We start from the raw sequence: 27,745 nt of genomic DNA, 5'->3' as shown, positions 1-27,745 counted from the left end.
TGTCAGAACAGGGTGAGGGGTATGTACAGAAAACAAGTATTCAGGTAATATCGAGCTGTAAAGCAGGAGATCGCTCATGCCGCTTTTGATCCAAGAGACCTGTTCAAGTTAAGCACCGTACCCGCTTCCGTCGTAGGGGTTTCGTGCATGATTCGGGTGATGACCGTCTTCTGCGCCAAGTGCTGACTGGTACATCAGTGCTTCCTGGGGCCAGTCGTCGATCAGTCCGCTGTCCTGCGTGCGTGGGCGGCCAGGGTCAGCATGAGCGACGCCAATTGGTGCGCCGCTGTTGTAATCCCATCCTTGTTGACTGGGAAGGGAGTCTCGTCCGGTAGACGGCCGTTCAGCACCGGCGTATCCCTGTCCCTGGGGCTCGAGGGGGGTCTCAAAGCTGAACCGGAAGTTACGGTTGGCGTCTGGTGCTCCCTCGGGGTGATCCAATGTATCGTAGTGGTGATCGTCAAACTCGGTAACAATAGTCGCAGATTGCGGCTCCTTGATGTGAGGCACGCCGGGAGTAGGCTCTGGAACAGGTGTTGATTTCACGCTGTTATCAGTGGCGGTCTCGATTCGTCGCATCGTTCCAGCACCGTCAGCAGGGTAGTTTGCCGATGGGTGGATAGTCTCCTCCAATGTCACACCGACTGGAGATTGTGGGAGTGGCTCCATGTCTGGGTTCATGGTAGACTGCCGGATGCTGGTACCCATAGTGCTTCCGGGCTTCGATATCCTGCTCAGGCGATGGTTGGGAACTTCTCCGAATGGGTTGTCGGTGCCCTCTAAATCACGAATGCTGAATTGAGCAAGGGTGCGCAGCTTCCGGGTAACCCAGGAAGCGAGAACCTTTCCACGTTGCTTTTCACCCAAGCGCGAGCGAGGGAAGTCGCCATAAGAGACGAAAGCGACAATATCAGCGATGACTTGGTGTTCCGCGAGGATGGCATCAACAATGACAGGCACGAGAGAGGCCAGGTAAGCCTTTCGTGTAACCTCGACGACGACGACAACAAGGCCGCCGGCTTGGAAAATTGCACTGATCAAGACGGTTAGCATGCGATTCGGTCTGAAAACAAGGGTCAACTTACCATCCTCCATTCACGATGTTGCGATGGCACCTCTCCACGGAGTTTTCAATGTCCACAGGGAAGTGGTTGAGACCATTGACCTCAAAAGTCTCGCCGATACCACCGAGAAGGAACAACACTTGCATCTCGACCGGCTGACCACCGGGACCGATAGGTCGAGTTACAGTATGAAGGAAACCAAGATCACCAGTGCGAACATAGGGCACACTAGGATCGCCGTCCGCGACACGACCGTTCAACCGCTCAGAGTCAAACTCTTGCTTCGATTTGTAGAATCCCTGGGCACAAGCATCGGACTGTATCCAGATCTCACCGTACTCGCCAACATGAGCAAGGGTGCAAGTTTCTGGGTTCACAATCGCGATCTGCGTGTTGACTGGTACCATACCCGAATCCTGCAACAAGAGGGCAGTTGGGTCGGCATCGGGGTCCACAGGGTAAATGAGACCTTGTCGGAGGCTTCGCAAGTCGAGCCAGAGCTCGATTGGTTCAATGCACATGTATGATCTCGTTGTGACCATAGGGTTCAGGACGTGGGAATACACCATGTTGATTGCTGTGCGATCCAAGCTGGCATTGGCAAAGTGAAGGCGAACCTTTCCATCTGTAATCGAGTTAGCCTACTTTCAAGAATGTCGAAGTGATGGCACTTACAGATATCCACTCTGGGACGACCCTCTGAGGAGATCATGAGGTTCTTCAGCTCCTGTAATTGGAAGCCCTTTCCAGCCATAGCACTCATGGCGTAATCCAACATCTGACTAGTGGCGTAGGTGTCCTTGATCTTGTACCGAGCGAGTGTGACAAAGAGGGTCATGGGGTTTGTAGCAAAGTCAACTGGAGAAACGAGATACGTGGGGGCACCTGATCAATCGATTAGCATGAAAAAGATTCGAGAACAGGTCAGTGGAACTTACCAACAAAGATACCCATCAAACATGTATGAAGGAATCCAAGACCCAAAGTACTGCGCACACTTCCGAGGACAGGTCTTGAGCTTGTCATTTGGCACGTCTCTTTTTGAACTTTGCACATACCCATGATGGTCTCATGGGAGATATTCACAGAGATTCTGCGTTGGTCTGGAGTCCAATAAGTCCAAATCAAAGCGGGCTTGTTGGCCTGGAGCCAGGTATCTTTCACGGTATAGCCAAGTTCGCGGCAACCGTGGGACTGCTTCGAAGGCTTGGTGGTATTATAGATGGCAGGAACACCAATGCGGAGGACTTGGGCGGACTGCTTGATGTGCTGAGAAACAAGCTTCTGTCTCATGACTTGGTCAACTTCCGTGTTGACGATAATGGCTTTGACGCCGAAATCGCCGATGATGTGTAGGAAGGCAGGTGCGTCCTCTGAGAGACGATTCTGATCAATAGGGGCCATTGGAATGGCAACTGCGCCCAAGCAGAAACAAGCATGAACAGCATAGATGTACTCCTCTGAGTGGGTGTACATCAGCACAAGATGATCGCCAGGCCGGACCTTGACCTTGTTCTTGAGGTATGTCGCTACAGCGGAGACCTTGAGATCAAACTTCTTCCAAGTGATACCCTTTCCTTCTTTGCCGCGGCCATCGATAGAGCAGTAGGAAAGCTCTTCGGCCTGGCGGGAGACTCGCCAGTGGAGGAGGTCCACAATGGTGTTAAAGTTGTTCAATGGCGTGGAGGTTCGATCATCCATGACAACATCACGGTAGTCAACGCCCGAGTATTGCTTTTCTTGGTAAGCAAGCATGTCTTGTCTCGACGCCAGAGCGAGTGGAGACCAGATACCACCCTCAGGATCGACACCGACGGGCAGATTCATCACTGATCGCTCAACTCCAAATTTAACATGCACAGCTTGCAACATGCCAGACTCAAAGTCCTTGCGACAAAGCATGTTACCGATCTCCTGTCTGCCATTTTTGGTGACGCGGGGGAGAGTGTTTGGGGCCGTGAGGAGGACACAGTACACTCGGAGATGATGCTCCTGATACAGGATCTCCATACATCGGTCTGCCAGCGAGTCAAGCAAAACGGAGTCGAGCTGTCTGGGGGGTCCACCAGAGGTTGTTGGTGCGGTTGATGCCGAATAAGACTCCAGTATAATCACCGGAAGATGTTCCTCATTCACAAACACATCAAACGCTGTGCAATCATGAATCTTCGGCACCTTCTTCAGGATACTAACGGTCAGATGTTGGACAAAGAAATATCTGTGCTCAACGATCTCTTGACCGTGTTCAACCCATTCGACCTTCTGGCGGAGACGGTCCTCATAGAGACCCAGCACAAATAGTCTGCCCTCAATCACACATCCAAGCAGACCAGTTCGCAGGAACTCAGGTTCCACAAGAATTGGAGTTGGATTAGCCTCTTCAAACTTGTAGGGGCGGGCGTGGAAGATGGCCTCTGTGTGTTTAGGCAATGCCCAAAAGCCACCAGAGAGAGACGGCGAGTCAACCCAAATTTCTCCGATGACATTCGGGGTGCAAAGAAGATTTGTTTCAGGATCAACAACGGAAAGAGTTGCATCAGGAATTGGGTAGCCGAAAGCACCAACACGTACAGCGTGTGGCATACTACTGGCGTACTTCCTTGCATCTTCGCCCATGGCCAAGACAACAACTTCGTTGCTTTTCAAGGCCTCCTTGTCGAGGAGGACCTCACTCAGTTCGTTCTTGCTAGTCTGCTTGGGCGTGGAAACCCGTGATCCACCGCCCAGAAGACTGCTTCCGAACCGAGTATTGGTTTCAGACTTGATGAGGCTCTCGTCTTCCTTCTTGTCGTCACGACCAGCGGGATCCATTTCATGGGTGAGAGAGCATCCCATTCGTTCTTCACCGCCGAGCCAATCGCGCATACTGATAACCATGCCTCCGTGTTCCGGCAAGCATAGCATAGGAGCCACGATCTCCCGGGCTCGTGGGTTTCTCATTGGTTGAAGCCATCTGTCTGCCAGAATTTCATGGAACTCGGGGTCAAGGGTGAGGGTATCAATGAGGCAGATTTTAACGCTGCTGAAGTTGGGCTCAGAGTTCTTCTTGAAATGTCTGGTGGACATCGGGTCTTGCTGGTAGTTATAGGTGGCAATCTTGAGACCAGAGTAGTCAGTTGCCATGACTGTCGCCTTGTACTTGGTGATGAGATGGGCGTAGAGACCAGGTGTCTCTACAGCGCGATCCTCGTGCCAGACCGTAGTATGGCCGCCATAGACAGTGAAAAGGATCGCCATAATCATACCAATGCCTTGTCTTGGGTCGAGATAACTGATAATCGTCTCGCCCTTGGTTGCATATTGCCTGGCACTGGCATCCGTAGGAACTGTGGAAATAATTGCACTCAAGCAAGCCATCTGGTGCATGATAGTTCGGTGGCTCATCACAACACCACGCAGATCACCGGTCGGAGCCCGCGCAAACTCAATGTAGGCCAGATCAGGGACTTGCAGCGGGGGAGTATCATCTTTCTTCTTTGGGTGGAAACTACCGAATTCGTTTGTCTTCCACCACTCGACTCCTCTCGGCCAACTGAGCTTCTGTGCTGTGATATCACGCTGGAAGTTCTTCAGGTTGTTTTCTGTCGTAAGAGCCAAATGTGCTTGAGTGGATGTGAGAACCAGGTTGAGACTTGTGTAATCATCTAGGCTGTTAATTGGCACCGCAACGACTCCTGCAATGAAGCAGCCGAGCAGGGCGACTGCGAATTCGATAATTTCAGCCTCGCGGTAGATGAGGGCGACTCTGTCTCCGCGGTAGAGGTTACTCTTGTCACGGATGACCTGAGCAACCTTCTCTGCGCGAGCAGACAGCTTCTCCCAGGTGATCGATGCCAATTCCTTTCCTTTCGTGTCCAAAACCCAATATGCTGCCTGCTTGGGATGGGCCCGAGCGCGATGTCGCAGAACTGTGGGGAGATTGTCAAAGTTGGACATTGGGATATTCTTGTCGTGAGGATCATTCAATGCGAAAGGAATCTCTCGTGGCTCGAGGGGAAGTAGATGTTCAATCGCCGGCCCATGCTGAAGTTCGGAAGCGGGCATCAATGGAGGGGCCATGTTGGCCGTAGGCGAGAAGGCTTCACCAGACTGAGAGTAGCGATGGAACCCACCCCCATAGCTATCTCTGTAATCATCATGCTGCTGTCCCGCGAAGTCGGAAAAGTAACCTTGTTGGGAGTCCAGCATTGTCGACTGTCGCGTGGGTCCTCCGGATGCTGGGTCATAATATCCCATGCCATCGTCCATGAATTCGGGCTGAGCATACTCAGCTGGAGGATACTCGGCCTGGGCATATTCGGTTTGGCCAAACTCCGGTTGCGAGACATACTCCTGTTGTGAATTAGGGTTGAACGCGTAGTTCTGGCTCATCAATGTCGCGGTTCTCGAGCCATCGGGGCCTGGGCCGCCTGGGCCTGCAGGCCTGGGAAGAAACAAGGAGTCATAAGAACTTGAGGAAGGCATCCGGTCATGGGCACTGGCTTGGAGCATGCCCGCGCCATCTCCTTCGAAAGAAGCACCCGACGGCTTCCTCGATTGACTGTGATCCATACCAGGGCCATGGTCATATCCGACACTTCCGCTGTGTTGATCACTGTAGTCGTCCGCGTAAGTTGGAGATGATATTCCTGGGATGGAAGATTCGGCGGTTGGAGGGCGAACGTTCAAGATGGCCGGCGGCGCCATTCCAGGGCTGTTCGGTGACGGTGCATCATAACCGGCGGGGGCGTGGGGGTTTATCTCGAGAGGTTTGTTTGGGCCGAAATACTGTGACAGCAGAACCGTCCGTCGCTTCTGGTATCTTTTATGCTGTTAGTTCTCCAGATCAGATGTAACGCATGCAGGCTCCCAAAATCCATTGGTCGCCAGAATCAACCTCGCGACCATGACTCGTTGAGGCTCTCAGGGTCGGTGCCGTGTGTAGCTGCTTACCCTTTCTCGGTGATATCGCCCTCCTGTGATGAACACGAAAATCAGCAAGCTGCTCAGTCGGACGCATAGAACACACATACCTCCAATTCCCGGTCCAGACTCCGCAGGGCGGCCTGGAGCTCTGGGGATTCTTCCGCCATTGCAACAGCGGGTCAAGAAGCCTCAATTCGGGGAAGTGTATAGAAAGCGCGGGGGTGGGATGGAAGTACGCAGTCAAGGACGCCTCATCGCAATGAGCGTCTGAGAGGCGCAGGATCTGAAGAGGGGCGGATTTCCCGAGTACAGCCCTGTTAGCCGCGAGTTGAATTTACCGGGGTGTTGTCGACTAGCAGCCCACGAATGGTCGCCCTCTCCGCGCCAGACATCCGCAACGTCACCTGTTTTGAGGGCGGTCAAGCGAGCCGAGGGCGTGAGACAAGGTACCTGCTAGTTTCACTTGCTATATATAGGATTTTATTTTCTACACTCTATGTCTTTCCTTGATGTGAATTGGGAATCGAGGACAGAGGTTCCCAAACCATCTGAATTGTATCGCGTGCCCCGGGTCCAGGGTCGGAATGCTGGAAGACAAGAAATAGTAGTGTGCATGTTCCATATTGAAGGTAGCTTGTATAATTTGTGCGTAGAGATGACAGTGAATGAATTGAAATTCCTAATAGCATTCAGATCACAAAATTCAAATTTTAGAGCATGCATTGTTTAGTCCAAGCTGACTTGGGAGAATCCAAAGTTGGAGAGACCGGATGGATGTGGATCACTGAAACTTCAGGCCAAATTGGCCTAAGGCACCCGACCCACCCATACCCACACGTGACCACACAGCAATTAAGCGAAAGTCCACAACCAAATTCCCATCTTGGATCGACCTCAACGCCCGAAGTTCAATCACCAAACGCCAAACCCCTTCCCACCCCTCCAGCACAGTCAACATGTCCGACAACGGGGACGTCGAGGTTTCCTTCCCTGTCCTGCCCAAGGAGGTTCTGGCCGAGCAGGGCAGCGTTAAGCTGTTCAACAAGTGGAGCTACGATGATGTCGAGATCCGGGACATTTCCTTGACGTGAGTCTATCTACAGGTCCTCTCTGCGCCGAGTGAACTTCTGCTGTGTGTGACGATGCGATTCGACTGGGAGGAAATGGCAAGAGAAAAAAAAATGGCAGGAAAATGGGCAACTCTCGAGATTTTTGATATTTCCGATCGAAGGACACAACACCACGAGACTGGGATTTGCATCGCACACAGCAGGAAATCAACAATGCGCAGCGGGATCGAAAATGACAGGAGTGTCAAATTGACCAGAGGTGCTGACCTGCAATTACAGCGACTACATCCAGATCCGCACTCCCGTCTACCTTTCCCACTCTGCCGGTCGCTATGCCGCCAAGCGCTTCCGCAAGGCTCAGTGCCCCATCATCGAGCGTCTCACCAACTCTCTGATGATGAACGGCCGCAACAACGGAAAGAAGCTCCTCGCTGTCCGCATTGTCGCTCACGCTTTCGAGATTGTACGTGCCACTCCAGACACTCCCGCAACAACAATCAGGATCTAACCAGATACGCTATAGGTCCACATCATGACCGACCAGAACCCTCTCCAGGTCGCTGTTGACGCCATTGTCAACTGCGGTCCCCGTGAGGACTCCACCCGTATCGGTTCCCAGGGTACCGTCCGCCGCCAGGGTATGTGAAATCGGTCTTTTCTATGCGCTACCAAATACTAACTTTTCCATCAGCCGTCGATGTCTCTCCCCTCCGCCGCGTGAACCAGTCCATCTCTCTGCTCACCATCGGTGCCCGCGAGGCCTCTTTCCGCAACATCAAGAGCATTGCTGAGTGCCTTGCTGAGGAGCTCATCAACGCCGCCAAGGGTTCTTCCAACTCCTACGCCATCAAGAAGAAGGACGAGCTCGAGCGTGTTGCCAAGAGCAACCGGTAAAGGGGTTGTGTTGGATTTGCTCTCCGTTTGGTCCTCTGTTTGTGGATACTGGAGTGGACGGGGTTTTTTGCCGGGATTCACAGTATCGCATGCATCTGCAAGGCTGTACGTAATCTGATACAGTCAAGGAAGCACGATCTAAAAAGGGAACGCATTCGGACGGCTTTCTTTGTAGTTGAGATGTGATCATGAAGACCATGGGTCGAAAGACCCATCTCCTAAAAAGAAAAAATTTCTTTTATTCGTTCAATGATTCTAGTCTTTTAGAGAAACTTAAGCATGTAGTCAAGTCTACGAAATATTAAACAGTAATTATGGACATAGTGGATGTGTTCTAGCCTACCTAACTCGATTGCTCTGGAGAGATTTTCCATTGCTTATCGATAAGGATGAAAAAAGTTTCGGACCAGCCGTGCCAACACAACCCCAACCAACTACTTTGTGCACCATTAGATCACCGTCAAGATGGTGAAAAGGAAGCTTGGAGCCTTGGAAAAGGTCGAGGCTGATCTGTGAGTCTTTTCTATCTCAAATCGACATGTGCGCTCGATTGGTTGAGGCTTCGGTCGCATTCTAACATATCGTTATATCAAAGGCCCAATTTGCAACATAAGATCAAGAAGGATCCCCAGTAAGTCACCGACACGAGACATTCTAACGCTGGTGTCGCTCGAGACTAACCACTCATTTGCGCTCCACAGATCTTACATTGAAGATTTCCGAGCCCAGCACTACCAATATGAATCCCACCGCGAGATTTTCATGGCGGCGCCCTCGTCCGCTACGGACACCGGTCTGATCTCTCTTCGGGATCTGATCGACTTCATTTCCCATGTTGCAGACTGCTACCCGGATATTTGTAAGGACTTCCCGCAGCAGCTCATCGATATGCTCCTGCAACACCACCTGGTGTTGGAGACTGAGCTGCGCGAAAAGCTGGTGGGAAGTCTGGTTCTCTTGAAGAAGAAGGAAATCATTGACTCGGAAAGGTAGATGAACCGCTGGTATTTTTGCATGATCAATGCTGACCCCCTCCCCCAGACTACTCCACACACTGTTCCCCATTCTTGTCTCCACGCCTAGTAAGACCCTGCGGGCCTTGCTGTTCCAAAAGATTCTCTCTGAGCTCCGCACCGCCAACTCTAAGACTACCAACCACAAGTTGAACCGTACTATGCAGACAGTGCTCTTCAACTTGGTCACCTCTGATCGCACATCTGCCAAAGGCCTGTGGGCAATCAAGATCACCCGAGAGTTATGGAAGCGTCAAATTTGGACTGAGGCCAAGGCCGTTGAAGTCATGAAGGAGGCATCCCTTTCAGAGAACGAGAAGGTCATCGTTGGTGGTGTCCGTTTCTTCCTCGGTGGTGACAAGGAGCGCGAGGAGCTCGAAGATGAGAGCAGTGATGATGAAGTCAATGTTGGTCAAGTTAAGCACCAGCTTACTATCAACAAGAAGACAAGAAAGAAGGCCCGTGCCGCGGAGAAAGCCATCAAATCCGTCAGAAACAAGGAAAAGAAGAGAGGTCAACATAACGTTATGCTGAACTTCTCTGCTCTACACTTGCTGCACGATCCTCAAGGATTCGCCGAAAATATGTTCTTCAAGCACCTCCAAAATGGCAAGTCCAAATTGAACTTGGAGCAAAAGCTCCAGGTTCTTCAATTGGTGTCTCGTCTGGTTGGTCTGCACCAGCTGCACATCATGCCTCTCTACTCCTACTTCCAAAAGTTCCTCACACCCCGCCAGCCGTCTGTTACTTCCTTCCTGGCATCTTTGGCCCAAGCCACTCATGATCTTGTCCCCCCTGATGTTCTCGAGCCTCTTGTGCAAAAGATTGCCAACGAGTTCGTGTCTGAAGCTTCAGCTGGTGAAGTCGCCACTGCTGGTCTCAATGCCATTCGTGAGATCTGTGTGAGACAACCTTTGGCTATGGACGAGACTCTCTTGCAGGATCTTGTTATGTACAAGAAGAGTAAGGATAAGGGTGTCATGATGGCTTCCAAGGGTCTGCTTAGTCTCTACCGTGATGTCGGTGCCCAAATGCTTAAGAAGCGTGACCGTGGTAAGGAAGCTTCCATGGGCCTGCGTGCTGGCGAGAAGAAGGAGAAACGCTTCGGTGAACAGGCTGTTGGCCAGATCGAAGGTCTGGAGCTCTTGGCTCGTTACAAGGACGAAGAGCGCCGCAAGAAGAACATCGAGAAGGGTCTGCCATCAGATGCCGAAGACGATGAAGATAATGAGGAAGACAACTGGGCAGCCTGGAACGTCGAAGATGACGAGGACAGTGATGTTGACGGAGAATGGATCAACGTGGAAGATGACGTTGAAATTGATCTGAGTGACTCCGAAGACGAAGGCAAGAACCGCCCTTCAAAGAAGTCCAAGCAAGAAGAAGAGGAAAAGAAGGAAGGTGAAAAATCAAAGGCAGAGGAAGAAATCGATTTCCTCAAATTGGCCACCACCCGAATTCTCACACCCGCCGATTTGGCCAAGCTCGCTGAGCTCCGTGCTGAGGCAGCTGCTGAGGCCACACTTCCCGGCAACAAGGGTCGCGTTGCTGCTCCCTGGACCTCTCGTCACACCGATGATCCCTTGACTGCCAATGAGATTGAGGGTCTTGCTGCTCTCTCTGCCGCCAAGGCTACCCGTGAGGAGCGTATTGCTCACGCTAAGGAGGGACAGACCGACCGCTCCGAGCACAAGAGCAAGGAAGCCAGGAAGAAGGAGCGCAAGGAGCAGGAGGGCAAGAGTACTACCAACAAGGAGAAGGCTCGCAAGCACCAGCCCTTCTTGATGTCGCTCGGAAAAGCGAAATCTAAGAACAAGAGAAGTTTGAAGGATGTGTCTCGTGCGCTGAAGGCGCACCATGACCGTGGAAAGAGAGGTGGAAAGAGAGGAAACGCGGGTACTACAGTTGGTCCTAGTCGCTAGTATATATCCTTGTTTCATCGCATATCAACTAGGAATGAATTTTGTTTATGATTGTCATAAAAGCCGCATCTGACCCCGAGGTCCAGACCCCGGATCAGTATCCGTGGATTCTGTCAGAATATCCATGGATGTTCCAAGGTTGTCAAGGCTCCTCCCGATATCCAGGAAGTGCGCCCTTCCAAGGTTGAGGCCATCTACCGCGGTCGTTGACCAGGAAATTCATGCATGAGTCCACGGGTACCTACCTAGCTATGTACCCGAGTGTACTCCGTAGATCATGGAAAGACCTCGGGATATATATGCATGCACGTATGCTGGACTTTGTGGAAATTTCTCCCCCGAGATGCCGCCGTTTGAATGCCTAAATGGGGGCGCCTTATCGGATAGGCTGGTCTGTGAAGAAGAACGTGGTAGGATGGGACTGCCGCTAGCAGAGTCCTTTTCTTGTTGCGAGGCTCATATAAATGCGGACGTCTTCAAATGGACTGGTGGATCTGCTCCGTACCGCAGGTGGATATGCGCGGTCAAACAAACTACTGTACCCGGCACTGACCCACTTTCAGATCTATCCTCTACCGTGTGTATATCGCAGGTTTCCTGTTGTAGTCTCAGTGCGAAAAGGTGGGACCTCAATTATGTAGTGGAGGACTGCATGATCACGTCAATCATAAACTGCTTTCCTGGGCCTGACCATGGAGGTTTATATCATCAATTTGTATAATATTCCCATGCCAATCCCTATACCAGAGTTGTTCACAGATGTTAAGATAGTGTTGAATAGTAACTTCATGCCCGGCAGTGAAACCTGCTCTCTGCGATAAATGCCAAGGCTCTCCGGGTCGGTTTGACTTGAAGCCCTCAATGCCAGGTGCCCAGATGACGTACATGTTTTAGTCAGCTTAGGCCTCAGACCTTCAAAGTTCCGGATGTACCTTTCCTTCTGGATAGCTTCGTTCTTGTCCTCTTCATCTGATCGCCATTCATTCGTGTCTTTCTTCTATCGTATAGCTCTCAAAAGAGTCGAGCCAACATTCCGGTGGATTGATTTTCAACACCGAAAGATAACTGAGCATGTTTTTCAGCGGACTACACCGAGTCTATGCGGGCTTTGTTGACCCTCCACTCGCTGAGAAACAACCCGGGGCCATTCGATTTGGCCTTCTTGGCGCATCTAACATTGCGTAAATATGACCCATGGTACATGCCATCAATACAAATCCTTCTTAACGAGATCCTAGTCCTATTGCATTGATTACTCCAGCGAAATCACATCCGGATGTCACGATAGCTGCAGTCGCAGCCAGAGACCAGACACGTGCTGAGGCGTACGCTAAGAAATATAACATTCCGGTTGTTCATTCTAATTATGAAGGTATCGATGGACTTGGGATCCCAATCACCACATACAGCTCTAACAAATTCCTCTAGAGCTCCTGCAAGATCCTTCTATTGATGCCATTTACATTGCGCTCCCAAACAATCTCCATTACGAATGGAGCCTACGCTCTCTCAAAGCTGGAAAGCATGTTCTTCTAGAGAAGCCTTCATGTTCAAATGCCGAGGAAGCGCGAGCATTGTTCAATCATCCGCTCCTCAAGGCAGCCGGTGCGCCAATTCTTCTCGAGGCTTTCCACTACCGGTTTCATCCGGCGTGGCAAGCTTTCCTTGCACGCGTTCATTCCGGCCCAGAAGCAGGCCGAGTGAAAAATGCTTTCTCTCAGCAATATCTCCACAAGGGAGCTATGCCGGAAAACGATATTCGATGGCGTTTCGATCTTTCTGGGGGTGCCATGATGGATTTTGGTACCTATACGCTGAACTGTCTACGGCAGATCTTCAAGCAAGAGCCAGTTGAAGTTCTTGACGCGAAGCCTCGGGGTTTCACGGGCAAGCCGGAAATCGACCAGGCAATGTCAGCAAGCTACCGGACTGCCGGTGGAGCAACAGGGTCGCTTGTTGCCGATTTGGCCGCATCCGGTGATTGGCCGCTATTGCCCAGCTCATGGACTAAAGGCTTACCACGAATCGGATGGCCGAAATGTGAGGTGGAATTGGAGGAGCATACGTTAGAAAGCTCTGAAGGGCAGGTGCACACAGTGAAGCGAAATGTTATTCTCTGGAATCATATGGCACCTAGCGTCTACCATCGAATTGACGTGGAAGATACACATGTGATTCGAGCTGGTGAGCAGATTGTGAAGTCATGGAAGGAGTCGAAGCACGAGACGGCTTACAAGTGGCCGTCCGCGCAGTCTGCCGGTGAGCAGGAATGGTGGACCAGCTATCGCTATCAACTGGAGGAATTTGTCAACAAGATTAAAGGACGTGACGGTTCGGGAGTTTGGGTTGACGGAATGGACAGTGTAGCGCAGATGGAGGCTATTGACGCAACGTATCGGAAGGCCGGCCTCAAGGTGAGACCAACCAGTGATTTTGAGCTACAAGCATGACTGCCAATAGGTATCTAATAGGATAATTGAACCATGAACCTTCGAACTACTCGAGTATTTCAAACCTTGGAGTGGAACAAGTATCTATACACTTTTCTGGCAGATTCTGTCAATTCCGGGTTCTGCGCTCGACAACTCAATGTTCAGAATGATAGTATGAAGAATCCACATGTCATTCTACTGCTCATACTCAACAATATTGTATTCAATAAATTACAGTAAGCATCCAAATACGAAAAGGTCCATGGAGTCGTCCTTCCTGCCATATTGCGAAACGGGCTTTGCATAATATGCGAGGTACTTGGCGTGTACTGTGGATGTTCCTGGTATTCGGCGGCCTCCAACTGCGTTTGATGTGGTTATTGAAAAGACAGATCTGGTGGACAAATCGATTGGGCGACTACGAAGTAAGGGGTCAACAGAGATAATCACACACTCCACCTACCGTATCATGATCATCATCCATATGAGGTCATCGTGCCTTTACATGCGATTGCCTGCCCCCTAAATCTGTCAACCTCCCAGTTTGGCTACCAAGACCTACCATTTTGCCCCATTTTACGTACCAAGCTACCATACGGAGTATTGCGCGCCAGATTGCCATTTTACGATGCCTGAGCACGCCGGATACCCCCAAACTCCTACCAAAAAGCACCTTACGCGTGACGAAAGACTCAAAATCCTTACGCTCCGTGGAATACCCGGTTTTTCCTATGCCAAAATACGCAACGAAATGGCCAAAACAGTCCCCGATATCTCGTTCAATCAAATACGTCATACTTGCTACGCAGGGCATCCTACCCCGACTAAACGATCCGGTCGCGCGTGTATGTTTGATGACCAAGAGATTCAGCGTATAAAAGCATGGATCCAGGGCAGCGTTGAACGACGTGAAATGCCATCTGATCAGATTATCAATCAACTTGGTCTACAATGCCACCCGGAAACATTACGAAAAGCTCTCAAACGACCTGGATTAGCCCATAATTCTGCGGTTGAGAAGCCTCCCCTGGATCTAGGTACGCGTCACGGGTGAAGATATTGACGAGAACGACTTGAAGTGAAGGATTGAGTGGGATTATCTCTGTTGACCTAGATGAAAATGATCATCTAGTTACCTATTTTTTTTTTAGTAATTAAGCCCTAAACGGAATTGAATTCATGTTCGAAAGTAATCAGACGCGTTGAGATTGGTTAGACGCGTAAAGTGCCCCATCCACGTGACCCTTTATCGCGTTTCAGCGCGTTGCCCCCCTGCAACGTCTTATCTCGTGGGAGTTTTTTTCCTCTTCACCCCTCTCCTACGTCACTCCCTCGTGGTTGCTGCATATTTGAAGTCAGATACTCCAGATTCCGAGTGCTTTTGCACTTCCTCCACTTTATTCCATCTCCACTCTCACCATGCCTTCAACCATGACTCCCAGCGTTGACCTATCAAAGCGCCGACGCTTCCAACCTCCTATCACCTCGTTCTTCACATCTGCCACAGAACCGGTGTCCTCTGACACACCTGCTGTGTCTCACCACCACCACTACGCCGCAGCAACTTTCTCTGCGACCCCGGTCGTCCCCGCCACAGTGCAGTCCTCCCTCCTCTCCGTCGGGATGCGGGTTCGGAAATCTGTTGCCGATGGATACAGGACCAACCTGGCTAAGACTCAAGAGAAAGTCGCACCTCAACCTGCCACCGCTCAGACACCTGGAGTCCAGCCCTTTCGAGGAAACCGCAGCCACTCCGAACTGACTCCTTTCTCCGGTCTTGGCCGCGATGAGTACCTTGTCAACGACGATGGTGACGCCTTTTCACTTCCCCCAAGTAGCCAGGAGTCCGTCGACTCAGTCTCGGGTGCTCTGGGTGGCCAAAAGCGGTCTTTGGATGTTGAAGAAATCTATGCCGACGAGGATGATGACGACTACGATTACCGACAAGACGGTTCCTTCGGTCCCACCATTCTGTCTCCCAACATGGGCCAGAGCCGTCGCATTCTCCCTATGCGCGGCAGCAAGGTTCAGCAGTCTACCATCGACATCGATGACTTTGAAGAAGCTTCCTTCCTTCGTCGCCGTGAAGAAGTTGATGCCGATGACGTTCGGATGTACGGCGCTTGAGTTGCCAGCCCCCTACGTCTGACCCACAGCCACTGAGTGGTATGCCACATTATCTTCTTGTTTATCCTTGGGTCTGGAGCAGACATGAGTACGTTGCCAGACTTGTATTATACCCATTTTTCTTTCTCTGTTTTTCTATCTTTTTTGTGTATCATAACTTTCTTTGCCTGCAATGTAGCGAATGTATCTTTAAGAAAACAAACTTACCACATCGACTCCTGGATCACTTTGTTTTTTCTGCATGAATTATCTGATCAAGATATACATTACTTAAGTAGTACTTGTTACCGGTAACGTAGCATACGCATCTCGAGGCCGATTGCATGGGAATTCCCTAACTCAGAGACAAAGGACCTCGGAAGCAAGAGATGGTCTGAGTTCACCGACGAATAGGATACAGTGCAAGATATGAAAGATTTGAACAAATTATTATTTCAACAGCAATCTAATAAGCAAAACGTATAACCAGATTTGTTCATCTTCACCAACGCATCAGTCTTGCAAAAAACACCCGAAGCCTCAGACACTTAGGCGGCTTGCCCAGTCCAGGCTCTGCCCACGCCACCACTCGACCTTTGTCCGTGTGACCTTTATCTCTTTTCTCCCTGAGAATGACGATACTATCCCCCAAAGAAGCCGCGAACTCAGTCCTCACAGTATCGTATTCGTCTGAATCGAGATCTGCAACATCTTCAATGTGAATGTGTTGGTTCTTCCCTGATGGGTTCAGAGTCGCCATCATGATATCGGTCGAATTCATCTTTTCGAGATTTTCCAGGATCAATGTGTATAAAGAATAAGTTGAAGAGACAAGAAGAATGGGGAATGAGAATGAATCGAAGTCAAGGTCAGCTGGACCACGGGTGTAGATCCCGCAAGCCAAATAGGCTGTGAATTGGCGGGGATTGGTTCCATGGTACTTTGACAAGCTTAGATTGGAAAGTCAGGAACTGGAAGTTGCGGGTTTTCCTTTTTAGGAAAGTGCGATGTCTTCCTTGGGCCGCGGGAGACAAGAACGACCCTTTTGAGAAGATTGGCCTTGATGTCTATTCGTTGTATACCGATCGGAGCGATTGTCAGGTACATTCTGAGAAGACTCCGGGCAGTGAGCCATGTACAAATTCCATAGCCATCATGAGGTGTGTCTGGATCCCCCAAAGCTTAGCATGAATCAGCCGCATCCCCGCTTTCGTCTAAATTCAGTAGTAAACTGAAATACAGCCTTGTGGGTGGCACAGTGATAGGCTAAGCTTCCTCGGTGAACCGTCCGGGAACGGTGGGGGGCCAGCGGGCGAGGTCTGGAGGAAAAGTTATGTATTATAGCCTTGGGAAGTGCGCGAGATGGCTTATACCGATGCAGCGGCGATACCTATCCATGGAAACCCTTCCGCATCAAGTGAGTTCTAAAGTACCACTCGGGTCAGAATAGTTGCGCGTCGGGACTAGTGAGAAGTGGGTATACTTTGCCGAGCTGCTTGTGCGAAGTGCTTGATTTGCAATCAATGTGTTACCTGGAACAATCTGACTGATGTCAGTTCTGAAAACTTGGACGGGGGACTTTTGACTTTGAGTTTCGGTGGAATCAAGCATATTCTCCGCGAGTGAATGTGTTGTGACAAGGTTAGATGCCGGAGTCGGCGAGTGGAATAGGCCTCTAAAAGAGTGGATGAAGTACAAACTGATGAGACTGAAGTGAAGGATTTGAGAACGCCAGAGGATGAACTGAGCATGATGAAACTGAATGGGTAGGTTAGCTTAGGGCTGCTCACCTGAAGCCAAAATCCCATTCAAAACAGACTTTCCAGTACCGATATGGGACTATCCCGATTGAAGAACTGAAAAAAAGGGTCAAAGTCTCTCACGGTGCACGGGGCTGTGTAGCATCCAAGGATAGAGTTCTTATCAGAAATTACTGCAAATGCACCTAAGCACTGGAATCAAAGTGATGATTTGAAAACCTGCATATTCTCATGCATGTCCAGAACAAACTCTCACCCTCTTACTCCCATTGATCTTTTGATTATACTTTGTTCTACTATTGCCGGGCTCTTGAGTATCGATAATGGTGGAGGTCCACATGAATGCACGCTCACCTGTGCTAATAGTGTGGAGCCTAATAATGCTTGTCATAGGCATGATAGCCGTCGCTCTTCGCATTGCTTCCATGCGAACTAGGCGCAGGGAAGCGAAGCTTCATGACTACCTGGTCTTCACCTCAATGGTAAGCTTGAGCTGAGTAGATTTCAATGGACTGGCTGACCATTCACAAGCTAATGCTAGCTGGATACGTGATAGATATGGTAGTTGGTAAGTCGAAGTCCAACCTTTTTATCCAAGGCTGACTTCTGAGGCAATCGAAAGGTGCGATCATTGCAGGTTATGGTGGACACACGCTGAAAATGATGATCAAACGCCCTAGCGAGTTGAAGATGGCACTGAAGGTAATCGTTTGCCGGTGCGAATCTCTTTCTTGTCGCTAACATGTCAGATCTTCTGGTCGTCAGAATGGATCTGGGCAACAGCGACTGTTTGCTTTCGCCTCGCGATCTTATTGCTGTATATCGAGGTCTTTCCTGGAAACAAGAAGTTCGCACGATGCGCCGCCGGTGTAGGAGGACTGGTGCTCCTTTACTGGGTAGCGACTGTGTTTACGCTTGCCCTCGGTTGTCGACCGGTTCAATACAACTGGAATCGCAAGATCCCAGGCAGCTGTGGGGATATAAGGAAGATACAGTTGGGGTCCGCAGGATTCAACATGGTGATGGATCTTCTGGTTGTGCTTCTTCCGCTGCCGGTCATCTGGAGGCTGCAAATGTCTAGTCGCAAGAAGATTGGGGTATCTGTATCGTTTGCAATCGGAATCTTGTCAGTCTCTCCAAGATCCTGTGTTGTTGCTTTGATACTAAACGTGACTAGCACGGCGGCGATCAATCTGGCGCGCATCGTCCAGACTAAAATGTGTCCATCGGATGACCCGATTTGGTGCGTGAGAGATTCATCTCTATTGATGATGGCGGAGATGACGGCCGGGATCTGGGTAGCCTGTGTCCCGACACTGGCCCCATTGGTATTCCGTCGAAAGAAGATTTTCACCCGCCAGCATAACCTGCCGACAATTGGCTCGGCCCGAATGCGTCCGCGTCAGGCAAAGAAGCTCGATTCGCTTCTTATTACGTTAGATCACAGCAAAGATGATACCGAGAGGACTGATGAATGGAACACCGAGTCTGTGACTAGGCCTGATGCCAAAAGTCTCGACACCCGAGAGCTTTCGCAGGAGTTTGAGCCCAGTGCAGACATGCATTTGCAACCACCAGAAACCTCCAATGTTTGAGTTTTGCTAAAGAGGATACCTACCGCGCATACGTGTGGTTGCTTTGTATGTTTGTTGTGTGTGAACCAAGCCTAATCCAAGATGTTAAGGTGGCTATAATAGCCGGTTGTCCTGCTAGGTGAAGGCAAAGTCCAGGGCCATGGAGTCAAACATTTCCCATGAAAAATGACATTACCTTTATGATCGTTCAAAATATTGATGCAGAGAAACAAAATATGAAGCAGAGGCAAGATGAACTGTGCAATTTCTGAGTAATAAAAAAATGCATAACCAGGCTAAGTCGGACCGAGTAAACTCTATGCACCACAGGTTAGAAACCACAAGATGAATACTCAATTGGAAGCCTGGAAACCAAAAAGAACATACCAAGCAGTCACAATTCAGACTGAACAAGATTTGAGCAACATGAGGTGGAAAGACAAGATAACCCCCGTTTTAGTCCCGATGCCCGATATTAGCCTCATCAGATCAATATCTCGAGGCATACTTGGCTCAATTTCTCAACTTCCATCTGATGTTGCAGAAATCGCGTGGGATCAAACAACTCTCGGGGTTTGCTTCGCGGATATCAGTCAGGATTTGAGAAACTGCACGTCCTTGCCGAAGGGCGGCTATGATGAAATCCTCTTGTTGTAGAAGTTCACGGGTACGGTGAACAGGATGCGTCGAAGCAACAGATGGCCCGTGACTGTGTGTTGTATTCTGAACGGTCAGACGCCAGTTTCCAGTTGCCAAATCGGGTCGAAGTGTCGCAGTGAATTGGCACGACAATGCGCGTGTATGGCTTTCCTTCATAGGAGCATGATCTTCTTGCTTCCCTTTGCGCGCGTGTTCACAAATAAGGTGGACTGTCTGCTTTACTCCTTCCTCTGAGACATTGGATCGTAGAACAGTGACAGCGTAGCCATGGGGCTGGGCAAATCCATTGATTGCAGAGATTCCCTTATCTGGAGTACTGTATGCCCGACTGAGAGGGGGAACCGGGAAGGTCCATGACTCTGCGGAAACACTGGTATCGGGATGTGTCTGGCATTCGGAGGAGGCACAGGATTCGGAGGAACAAACACAGGCAGTGGTTTCGAGAGGCGCTGTGGGGTCATACAAAATGAGTGACTGCGTAGGATCGCCGGGCAGGAGGCTCGGCAGGAGGCTGGGAAGCTCGCAGTTCATTGGTCGATGTTGCGGGCTTGGCATGCACGGAACCGGGTCCGAGCGACTAGATCCGAGAGATGAAGCCATGTTGATATCCATAGATGAGATGATAGAATCCATGGGATGTTAGATTGAAACGTTGAGAGATGAAAGAATGAGAAGGGATGGAGAGGCACCCACAAATAGGGAGGGAGAATTTTGGTTGTGCGTCACTTGTGACCTACGACTTCTAGAAATTCACATAGTAAAAGAAGGTACCAAACAAGGCCAACATACTTCGCTAGAAAGAAAAGTAAATGCAATCTTGCCTCCCTCATTTAGTTCTGCACATGACTATTTCTCTCTCTCTTTGGATCGCTCTACATATTGTTTCCCTTCCAAAGTTACAGGAACTAATTTTTTCCTTCCTCACCACTTCCAACATCACCACACCCAATGTCTTCCCGCCTTGCAGTCAAACACAAGTCTCCGCATCAAGACAAAATGCCCAGGCAACCCAAGCTCCCGGCGGAGATCCTCCATATGATCTGCGCTGCATCGGACTATGCCACACTTCCACAGCTTTCCCTTGTATCTCGAGCCCTGCATACCATCGTGGAGGAATATCTTTGGGCTGAGTTCAAATGCGAGGGGACATCTTCTCTCATTCCGTTCATACGAAGTATCAGAGGCAGACCGGAGCTCTCACTATTAGTCAAGCATGTCAACATTCGTCTTTCAGGCAACGCGCCCAGCTATGAAAACCCGGCCAGATGTCCTCCCATAAAGGTCCCCGAAAGCGCAGTGCGCCTGCTGATCACTGCAACCCCCGCAATCGACTCTCAGTGGGCAAGCTTGATTAGAGCTGGGGATCCTGGTGCTTTCATTGCCCTTGTCATTTCACTACTTCCCAATCTCATCACAATTCGCATACACACACGGTCCATGGACGAGCTTGACATGCTATGTCACCATTTTCATTTGACTTGCAGTTTTGAGCACCAGGCTGCTCAACTTGCGGCTCGCTCCCAGGAAAACTCCCCGCAAACTCTTTCACCACCAGTCTTATCCCCGTGGCCCACCTGGGCTGCTGGGCCGGATCCTTTCTCTGCATATCAGCATCTTCGGGAAGTGCATATCATAAGCAACGATCGCATTCCTGAAGTGCCTTTTAAGGGCAGTCCGACACACAAAGGGAATTTTCTTGGATTGTTTTATCTACCATCGTTGGAGCACATCACTGCGCCGATAGATACTGGTCGTTGGGAATTGGATTGGGGACACCCAAACCCACCCAAGGCAGTGCACATCAAGTCCCTCGATCTGACCGTGGTTTCCGAAGAATCTCTGCGTCCAATTCTCGATGCGACTCCCTCGTTAGAGAAACTTGTTTGGGATTGGGGCCCTAAATTCTATGACAATTTCGATTCCGGGCAGAGGAAAATTTTATGGTTGATCCAAGTGCGCGAGGGTCTTCTGAAGGTCAGCCACACCCTCAAACACCTCGAGATCACCGCGTCATCCCAACGCTGGGCTCCTAAAAATGAGGAGCCTGAAAAGTTCGCATGGATCGCGCATGATGGTGACTATTCTATCTTCAAAGCATTGAACAACCTCGAAACTCTCCAGGTGCCATTTGTTTTTCTGCTGGGGTTTTTTGGCGATCGGGGCCGGCGATTATCGCTTGACGGTCTTCTTCCAAGTGAGCTGGAGCACCTCACTATCAATGATTGCCTGATCAATATCTTTGATCCTGCATATCGTGGTTGGCATTACGAGGACTTCATTGAGATCCTCAGGTCCTATCTTTCCAACTGGGCGTCAATTACGCCAAGAATACGCTCCTTGAGATTGAGATTCAACTTTCAAGATACCTCATGGGTGCCACAGTCAATGCTTGATCTTGCTACCGATGCGGGAATCGATTTCCAGGTCGAGTACAGACGGGACATTGTGATGGAAAAGAAGACGATTAGCTACATGACATCAAAGTATGAGTATCACGAGGGGCAATCTCGCAATTTTAACGTCTAATCATCTCAAATACAATGATTTCTTAGGTTGTATTCAACTTTTCATATAGAATCAGAACTATAAAGTATAAATTACAAAACCTCCGAAGCCACCTGGGCACCAGTTCAGGGATTTCGCAACCCTTTGAAGTTCACCATAATGTGTGATCTTGGGAGCTCAAATCCGAGCACCTCATGCTCTGTAGAAAACGTTCCCCTCGAATAACCGTCGTGCAGTTCTTATAACAGCCACCTGCTCCACAACGATATTCCCATCGCCTGTCATACCCAATGTCGTTTCAGTCTCTATAACACCAGCAGGATGTCGAATCCGGACTGGAACAGGGCTCGCAATGCTCTGACCTTCAATTTTCATCCCATATTTAGGGGATTGACATAGTGGTCCATTTGACAATTGCCAAGCAACAGTTCCATGTATGGCCATTGCGGCCCCAATGCAAACAGCTCCGGTCATTTGAATGCTCGGGTGTGGTTTTCCCATGGAAAATGCCAGAACGTCGATATCTGACGACTCATGCGTGGGTGCGGACAAGAACGCGATCTTGGGTGTTCCGCGAGTCAACGCTGCACTCTCGACATTGGAGGCTAGTCCAAACCTCACAGCGCCTTCACGTCTGATTTCTTCTGCAAGCGCGATCAGATCGTGTTCGGATGCGATTGGCCATACGCGTTTGCCGTTCACATTCAGCGAGTTGGAATCGACAAGTACAAACGGGTTGGCTGCATCAACCAAGCTCGCTCGAATATGAACAGCACCGAAGACTGTTGATTGAACGGTGAAGGTATCTTGCGTTGCACCACTTGGAAACATTTTTCCGGTCATGCTACCGGCGGGTTTGAGAAATGCGACCTTGATAGGACTAGAAGTTCCCTCCACACCGGGGATGTGGCATATCCCGTCTTCTCGGAACTGGCCACCTGGGGAGAGCTGGATAGTCTCCAAAATGGTCTGCTGAGTATTTGTATTGAAGATGCGAACATTGATCTAACGACGGATTAGCGAATAAGTGATAGCATTCAATGGCCAATACATACCTCACTTTGGTCTGGCATTGCCACAACAAGTCCCTCATCCAAGGAGAATGGACCTACTCCAGATGCTATATTTCCACAATTTCCTGTCATATCGATCTTTGCTTGGTCGGGTGCAACCTGGACAAAGGTGTAGTCCACATCGATGCCTGGCCGAGTAGATTTTGCGATCACTGCCACCTTCGAAGTAGTTGAAGTGGCACCACCGATTCCATCAATCTGTTTCCCCCTGGATCCCGATGATCCCATGACTGACAACAAGATGGGAGCCCACTCTTCCATTGCGTCGGGCAGGTCGTGTCGATGGAGGAAAAGGCCCTTGGAGGTCCCCGAGCGCATCCATACTGCGGGTAATGAATGTCTTGGTGAATAGGAAGCAAATTGTTTGAGCGGAAAGGATTTTGAAATTGCACAAGTCTCTGCAATCGATATAGTAGCTGCTGTAGACATGATGGCTCTTCGACGCGACTGGCCTCTCGATGGCGGGCTGTGAATTTCTCGCTAGACAATACCTGGGCGGGAAGAATACTATATAGCATAAGCCAATGTTTGATCTCCATTTTGACTTCGAGCTTCTGCAGTTATACAAATTTCTTCAATGGGCCTTCAAGATTAAACCCGTCGCCATTCCGCGGGATGTCATGTTCCGCGGGAATGTCTTGGCGCTCATGGCTATACACTCGCAGCTAGGTCGATGAATCTGAGTATCAAGCTCTGGAATCTTGGGAAATATCCATAGTGTGTTTGATGACCTTGGAAAGATTGTTGGAATACAAAACCCTTGGAAGTAGCCTGTACGCGGGTGAATGAAAAGGGGACGACCAAAGTAACATTAGGAAAGAAATCATTCAGACTTTCAAAATATTTTCAAATTCAAGCTCTAGTGGTACAGTAAACTATCTTGAATAGAACCATTAAACCCAAATAGCATGTCATCGTCAGTTTGCGCATCAAAGTAAGAGCCATTGTGGCCTGTCAGCATCATTGACGCAAGCTCGCCCGGTGCCGGTTGATAGTCGTGGGTATCTGAAGCATTGTAAGAGTCGACAAAATTTTGGCTTTCATTCTGCCTTGTGTTCTGTCGAATGAAACTTTGAATTATCATGTCCATATCCAGTTCAGATGCCTCAGTCTCCGGTGGTGTCCATTGCATCGGGATGTCATCTGAGTCAAGAGCCTCAGTATCGAGCTGAAGATGCTGGTGCAGATCTTCCAACTGTCCCTGTTTATCTTGATACAGCTGAGCGTCGACACGTGGGCGGTCGCGGCTACCGATGTCAACTTCCATTCGGTCCATTAGATGCAATATGACATTTTTGGCACGACGGACGGCCCAATTGGTCTCTTGGTTCTTTTGGAAAATCTCGAGACAAGTTCGAAGGCATGAATGGGCTCTGCTTCCGCCTCTTTGTTGAGCTGCAACTCGAACATAAATTGTCGCAGCAACGTAGGTCGCATATGATATCAGATAAGGGGCACGCATAATGGAGAATGCGTGATCATAGGCTTGAAGGATTTTGACAATGCGAGCTGCAGCTGCGGTACACGTTGTAAATGAGCTGATAGCAATCGATGGCTCCGTGGTGTGCAGGTGGCCTTCAGCCACGAAGGGTCGGTGCAGAAGAATAAGCAAAACATTGTAGAGTGCTAAAAGAGAAAGAACATGAGGCGGTGGAGCAACCTCTGTCACAGAGTTTCCAAAGCGCAAGGAATCAGGGAGGGCCTTGTGCCATCCATCTAACTTGGCATCCAGGTCTCTCAGGGTACTCAGAAGCTCTTCTGGAGACCGATTTGAGCTTCTCTCGGAGTAAACTTTGTTCAAGATCCCGTTGAGAATCAGGGACAGTTTGCAGAGTTCAGTAAATGTGGAGACACTGTATGCCGGCGAACCTGGATATGACTGCACATTAGTATAAGCGAACGGCTTCCAATTTTCCAGCTCTTCATAATGATCGAGGAAGGTAAGCGAAACATTTGTATCAAAATCTTGTAGACTCGTAGGGCGTCCTTGGTATAGCGATTGGATTTTGTCGACAACAAAAGCACCCCAGAAGACTCGGCGTCGAATCTCAATATCTTCATCTGATAAGCGTCGCATATTGCTGAGCATTGTGGCATCGACGTGCATGCCAAGATCAATTATCATCCTGAACGCCGTTCCGGCATAGAGCCATGCGGCACTGCGCTCATCTCCTAGAGCGAACAGAGAACTTGTCATCACCAGCAAAGCCTGGATTGTGGTTATTTCGCTTCGATCCAAGGCCCCACCCAGTAGTTCCTTGACTCTCTGACGAAATGTCCATCCTGCGGTGCGGACGTCATCGGGATCACGGCGAACGTCTGGGCGATTGCTAAATTTTGACGCCCCGAAATAAATTGCATTTAGCAGAAGCTTTGAGAAATATGGACCTCCGGTGGCCATATCTCGCATAAAAGCGGGCCGGTATGTGATCAAGAATGAATGATGCTGACGATTCCAATGGAGGTCGAGTAGATGCATCCCGAGCTCTGGGTCAACACCATCAAAGTCCAACTTGCCATGTTGCATGTTCAACCCCTCAAGCTGCCCTGCAATATGTCAGTCATTGCGATAGACATTTCTTAGATAAGGCCATACTTTGATAAGCGGCTTCCCCCATCAGCTGCTTGCGTGTGTGCTCCAACGGCACCTGGGGATCTGCGGATCGAGGATGACCATGTCGATCTGTTGGCGCATCATCAAATAGCGTGCTGGTAAGCCCATGGTAGCTTGAGTCACCATTGGGTGATATGAATATTCTTGATACGGCCGACTGAGAACCGTCGGCGTTTACCGAATTGGAAATCACCGGATGCTGGTTCGGAGTCTGTTCCTGGGGTTGAGACGAGCTTTGCGCAGATGGACTCCTATGCGAGGTTCCAGCGCGATCATCAGAGACTGGATGTTCACGACCTAGTTGTTGTCGGAGCTGTTCATTCTCGGCTTCGAGTTGCGAGAGCCGGGCATTTGTTGGCCTGTGGGGGGTTAGCGGCGGCGATGACGAAGCATCTGAGCAATTTACCACTTACCTCGGTCTCTCCGGCCCGGATACGTATTTGCAATCTTGCGCGTATGTCTTGCAGTTGGAACATGTCGGTTGCCCAGTATCGCAGCGGAACTTTTTCACAATTAGCGCCTAACGATCAATACTGGTCGATGCTCTTGCCTTTCTGCGTCGACAGAATACACACGCCTGCGCAGCCCGCCGCGGCTTAGACGGAGCGTGTTTCACCATGATGTTGGCAGGGTTGAGGGTTTCCGTGGGAAATTGCAACCATTTGAGTGGGATGACGTTCCGCGGCAATTTATGTTCCGCTTCTCCGCGTTTCCCCATATTCGGCTCTATAAAACGGCCCGATGCTTTATCCCCCTATAGGTCCAAACCGCTGACTGATGTCTGCCCGGACTCGCATGAACTCCAGTGATCCTGCATTGGATATGAATGTCATTCAGAAGAAATCCGAGCCGAAGCCCCAGCGGGTAAAATTGATTCGATGCCCCCGAGATAGCCTCGGCTAACCGAACTCACAGGCGCATACCCCCCAATGGGTTTCTCTCATTGCTGGAGGTGTGGCAGGTGCAGTAGAGGCAACAATTACTGTACTTGCTTCGTTTCCCTTTTACTCCGGCAACAACTAATGTCTCGCAGTATCCATTTGAGTACTCCAAGACTCGCGTTCAGTTGCTAGACAATAGCGCTGTTCAGACGTCTAACCCCCTGCGCCTTATCTCTCAGGTCGCCAAGCAGGAAGGTGTTGGCGCACTTTACACAGGTTGCTCAACCCTTGTCATAGTCAGTCTTTCAACTCGTTTGATATATCAATTCATATTAATGATAGAGACAGGGACCTGCAGCGAAAGCCGCAGTAAGGTTTCTATCGTATGATACGATCCGTAACTCTCTCGCCGATGATCGCGGCGTCTTGTCACCCGGCAGAGGAATTTTGGCTGGAATGACAGCAGGAGCTGTAGAAAGCGTTCTTGCAGTAACGCCAACAGAAAGAATCAAGACTGCTCTGTTCGTGTCCTTGCCATGAGCAACTGAAAACGCGACCACTAATCGAATTTGGCAGAATCGACGATGCTAAAGGCGCCCGGCAGTTCAAATCCAGCTTTCATGCCACAAAAGTGTTAGTGCAGAGGCACGGAATCACTGAACTTTATCGAGGCCTTGTGTCCACTGCTATGAAGCAATCGGCAACCTCAGCAGTCCGCATGGGGACTTACAATGTGCTCAAAGAAGCCACCAAAGCCAGGGGCATCAAAACCAACGTGTTCACGACTTTCGGAACCGGTGCCCTAGCAGGGGTGGTCACCGTTTACGCTACACAGCCCTTTGATACGATCAAGACCAGGGCACAAGGTGTTCAGGGAGCGAGTATCAGTGAGGCATCACGAAGCGTGATCCGCGATTATGGGATCCGTGGTTTCTGGAAGGGTAGTAGTATGCGGCTGGGCCGTCTGCTCTTGAGTGGCGGTATTGTGTTCTCTGTCTATGAGGAGGTTTCGGCGATTCTGTCGCCGAGTACGCATAGATGATGTTTCAATGTCCGGTTTCAAGGAAATCCCAAGGCCTTTATTTAGAGAGACTTGAATAGAAAGAGTGTATTATATTAACGCATGGAATGCCCGAAATATCGCATTTGGTTCTTGTGGTTCTAACTGGACACTGAATGAGGTCAGTGATTGTATAAGAAAGGCGCAAGAAATTACCATTGATGCTTTTCAATGGCAGAGAAGACAGTATAAACCAAATGCCGTACCTTCAA

At 49.9% G+C, this 27,745-nt stretch overlaps 11 protein-coding genes across 11 annotated transcripts; 7 read left to right on the top strand and 4 right to left on the bottom strand.

The window, feature by feature from the left end:
- Nucleotides 1-108: 108 nt before the first annotated feature.
- N7506_006386 (putative AMP binding domain protein) lies at nt 109-6,136 on the bottom strand (the record flags this gene model as incomplete). Its single annotated transcript, XM_056955679.1, has 6 exons — nt 109-1,033; nt 1,086-1,689; nt 1,740-1,949; nt 2,003-5,865; nt 5,997-6,019; nt 6,077-6,136. The coding sequence occupies 6 exons, from the start codon at nt 6,134-6,136 to the stop codon at nt 109-111; spliced, it is 5,685 nt and encodes a 1,894-aa protein (XP_056810013.1).
- Nucleotides 6,137-6,925: 789 nt separating this feature from the next.
- N7506_006385 (40S ribosomal protein uS7) lies at nt 6,926-7,933 on the top strand (the record flags this gene model as incomplete). The annotated part of the gene is made up of 4 exons (XM_056955678.1): nt 6,926-7,056; nt 7,319-7,502; nt 7,563-7,677; nt 7,731-7,933. The coding sequence occupies 4 exons, from the start codon at nt 6,926-6,928 to the stop codon at nt 7,931-7,933; spliced, it is 633 nt and encodes a 210-aa protein (XP_056810012.1).
- A 465-nt stretch (nt 7,934-8,398) lies between these two features.
- Nucleotides 8,399-10,868, top strand: N7506_006384 (SDA1 family protein; the record flags this gene model as incomplete). Its single annotated transcript, XM_056955677.1, has 4 exons — nt 8,399-8,445; nt 8,529-8,564; nt 8,635-8,922; nt 8,975-10,868. 4 exons carry the CDS (start codon nt 8,399-8,401, stop codon nt 10,866-10,868), a joined length of 2,265 nt encoding a protein of 754 aa, XP_056810011.1.
- A 1,071-nt stretch (nt 10,869-11,939) lies between these two features.
- On the top strand, nt 11,940-13,318 carry N7506_006383 (Gfo/Idh/MocA family protein; the record flags this gene model as incomplete). The annotated part of the gene is made up of 3 exons (XM_056955676.1): nt 11,940-12,049; nt 12,107-12,240; nt 12,297-13,318. 3 exons carry the CDS (start codon nt 11,940-11,942, stop codon nt 13,316-13,318), a joined length of 1,266 nt encoding a protein of 421 aa, XP_056810010.1.
- Nucleotides 13,319-14,719: 1,401 nt separating this feature from the next.
- On the top strand, nt 14,720-15,427 carry N7506_006382 (uncharacterized protein; the record flags this gene model as incomplete). The annotated part of the gene is made up of 1 exon (XM_056955675.1): nt 14,720-15,427. The coding sequence occupies one exon, from the start codon at nt 14,720-14,722 to the stop codon at nt 15,425-15,427; it is 708 nt and encodes a 235-aa protein (XP_056810009.1).
- Nucleotides 15,428-17,489: 2,062 nt separating this feature from the next.
- On the top strand, nt 17,490-18,761 carry N7506_006381 (uncharacterized protein; the record flags this gene model as incomplete). Its single annotated transcript, XM_056955674.1, has 5 exons — nt 17,490-17,648; nt 17,698-17,734; nt 17,789-17,868; nt 17,916-18,292; nt 18,344-18,761. 5 exons carry the CDS (start codon nt 17,490-17,492, stop codon nt 18,759-18,761), a joined length of 1,071 nt encoding a protein of 356 aa, XP_056810008.1.
- Nucleotides 18,762-19,253: 492 nt separating this feature from the next.
- On the bottom strand, nt 19,254-20,000 carry N7506_006380 (uncharacterized protein; the record flags this gene model as incomplete). Its single annotated transcript, XM_056955673.1, has 1 exon — nt 19,254-20,000. One exon carries the CDS (start codon nt 19,998-20,000, stop codon nt 19,254-19,256), a length of 747 nt encoding a protein of 248 aa, XP_056810007.1.
- A 396-nt stretch (nt 20,001-20,396) lies between these two features.
- Nucleotides 20,397-21,926, top strand: N7506_006379 (uncharacterized protein; the record flags this gene model as incomplete). Its single annotated transcript, XM_056955672.1, has 1 exon — nt 20,397-21,926. One exon carries the CDS (start codon nt 20,397-20,399, stop codon nt 21,924-21,926), a length of 1,530 nt encoding a protein of 509 aa, XP_056810006.1.
- A 171-nt stretch (nt 21,927-22,097) lies between these two features.
- N7506_006378 (uncharacterized protein) lies at nt 22,098-23,407 on the bottom strand (the record flags this gene model as incomplete). Its single annotated transcript, XM_056955671.1, has 2 exons — nt 22,098-22,910; nt 22,961-23,407. 2 exons carry the CDS (start codon nt 23,405-23,407, stop codon nt 22,098-22,100), a joined length of 1,260 nt encoding a protein of 419 aa, XP_056810005.1.
- Nucleotides 23,408-23,837: 430 nt separating this feature from the next.
- Nucleotides 23,838-26,310, bottom strand: N7506_006377 (uncharacterized protein; the record flags this gene model as incomplete). Its single annotated transcript, XM_056955670.1, has 4 exons — nt 23,838-25,525; nt 25,575-25,951; nt 26,006-26,094; nt 26,164-26,310. The coding sequence occupies 4 exons, from the start codon at nt 26,308-26,310 to the stop codon at nt 23,838-23,840; spliced, it is 2,301 nt and encodes a 766-aa protein (XP_056810004.1).
- Nucleotides 26,311-26,369: 59 nt separating this feature from the next.
- N7506_006376 (Mitochondrial carrier protein) lies at nt 26,370-27,515 on the top strand (the record flags this gene model as incomplete). Its single annotated transcript, XM_056955669.1, has 5 exons — nt 26,370-26,456; nt 26,508-26,576; nt 26,626-26,769; nt 26,822-26,994; nt 27,050-27,515. The coding sequence occupies 5 exons, from the start codon at nt 26,370-26,372 to the stop codon at nt 27,513-27,515; spliced, it is 939 nt and encodes a 312-aa protein (XP_056810003.1).
- Between the last annotated feature and the right edge of the window lie 230 nt (nt 27,516-27,745).

This window comes from Penicillium brevicompactum (genome assembly GCF_028827555.1).
Source record: "Penicillium brevicompactum strain IBT 35665 chromosome Unknown utg000005l_segment0_segment0, whole genome shotgun sequence".
Lineage (NCBI taxonomy): Eukaryota > Fungi > Ascomycota > Eurotiomycetes > Eurotiales > Aspergillaceae > Penicillium > Penicillium brevicompactum.
Note: the sequence above shows the minus strand (reverse complement) of the source record. Positions and strands in the feature narration are given on the sequence as shown.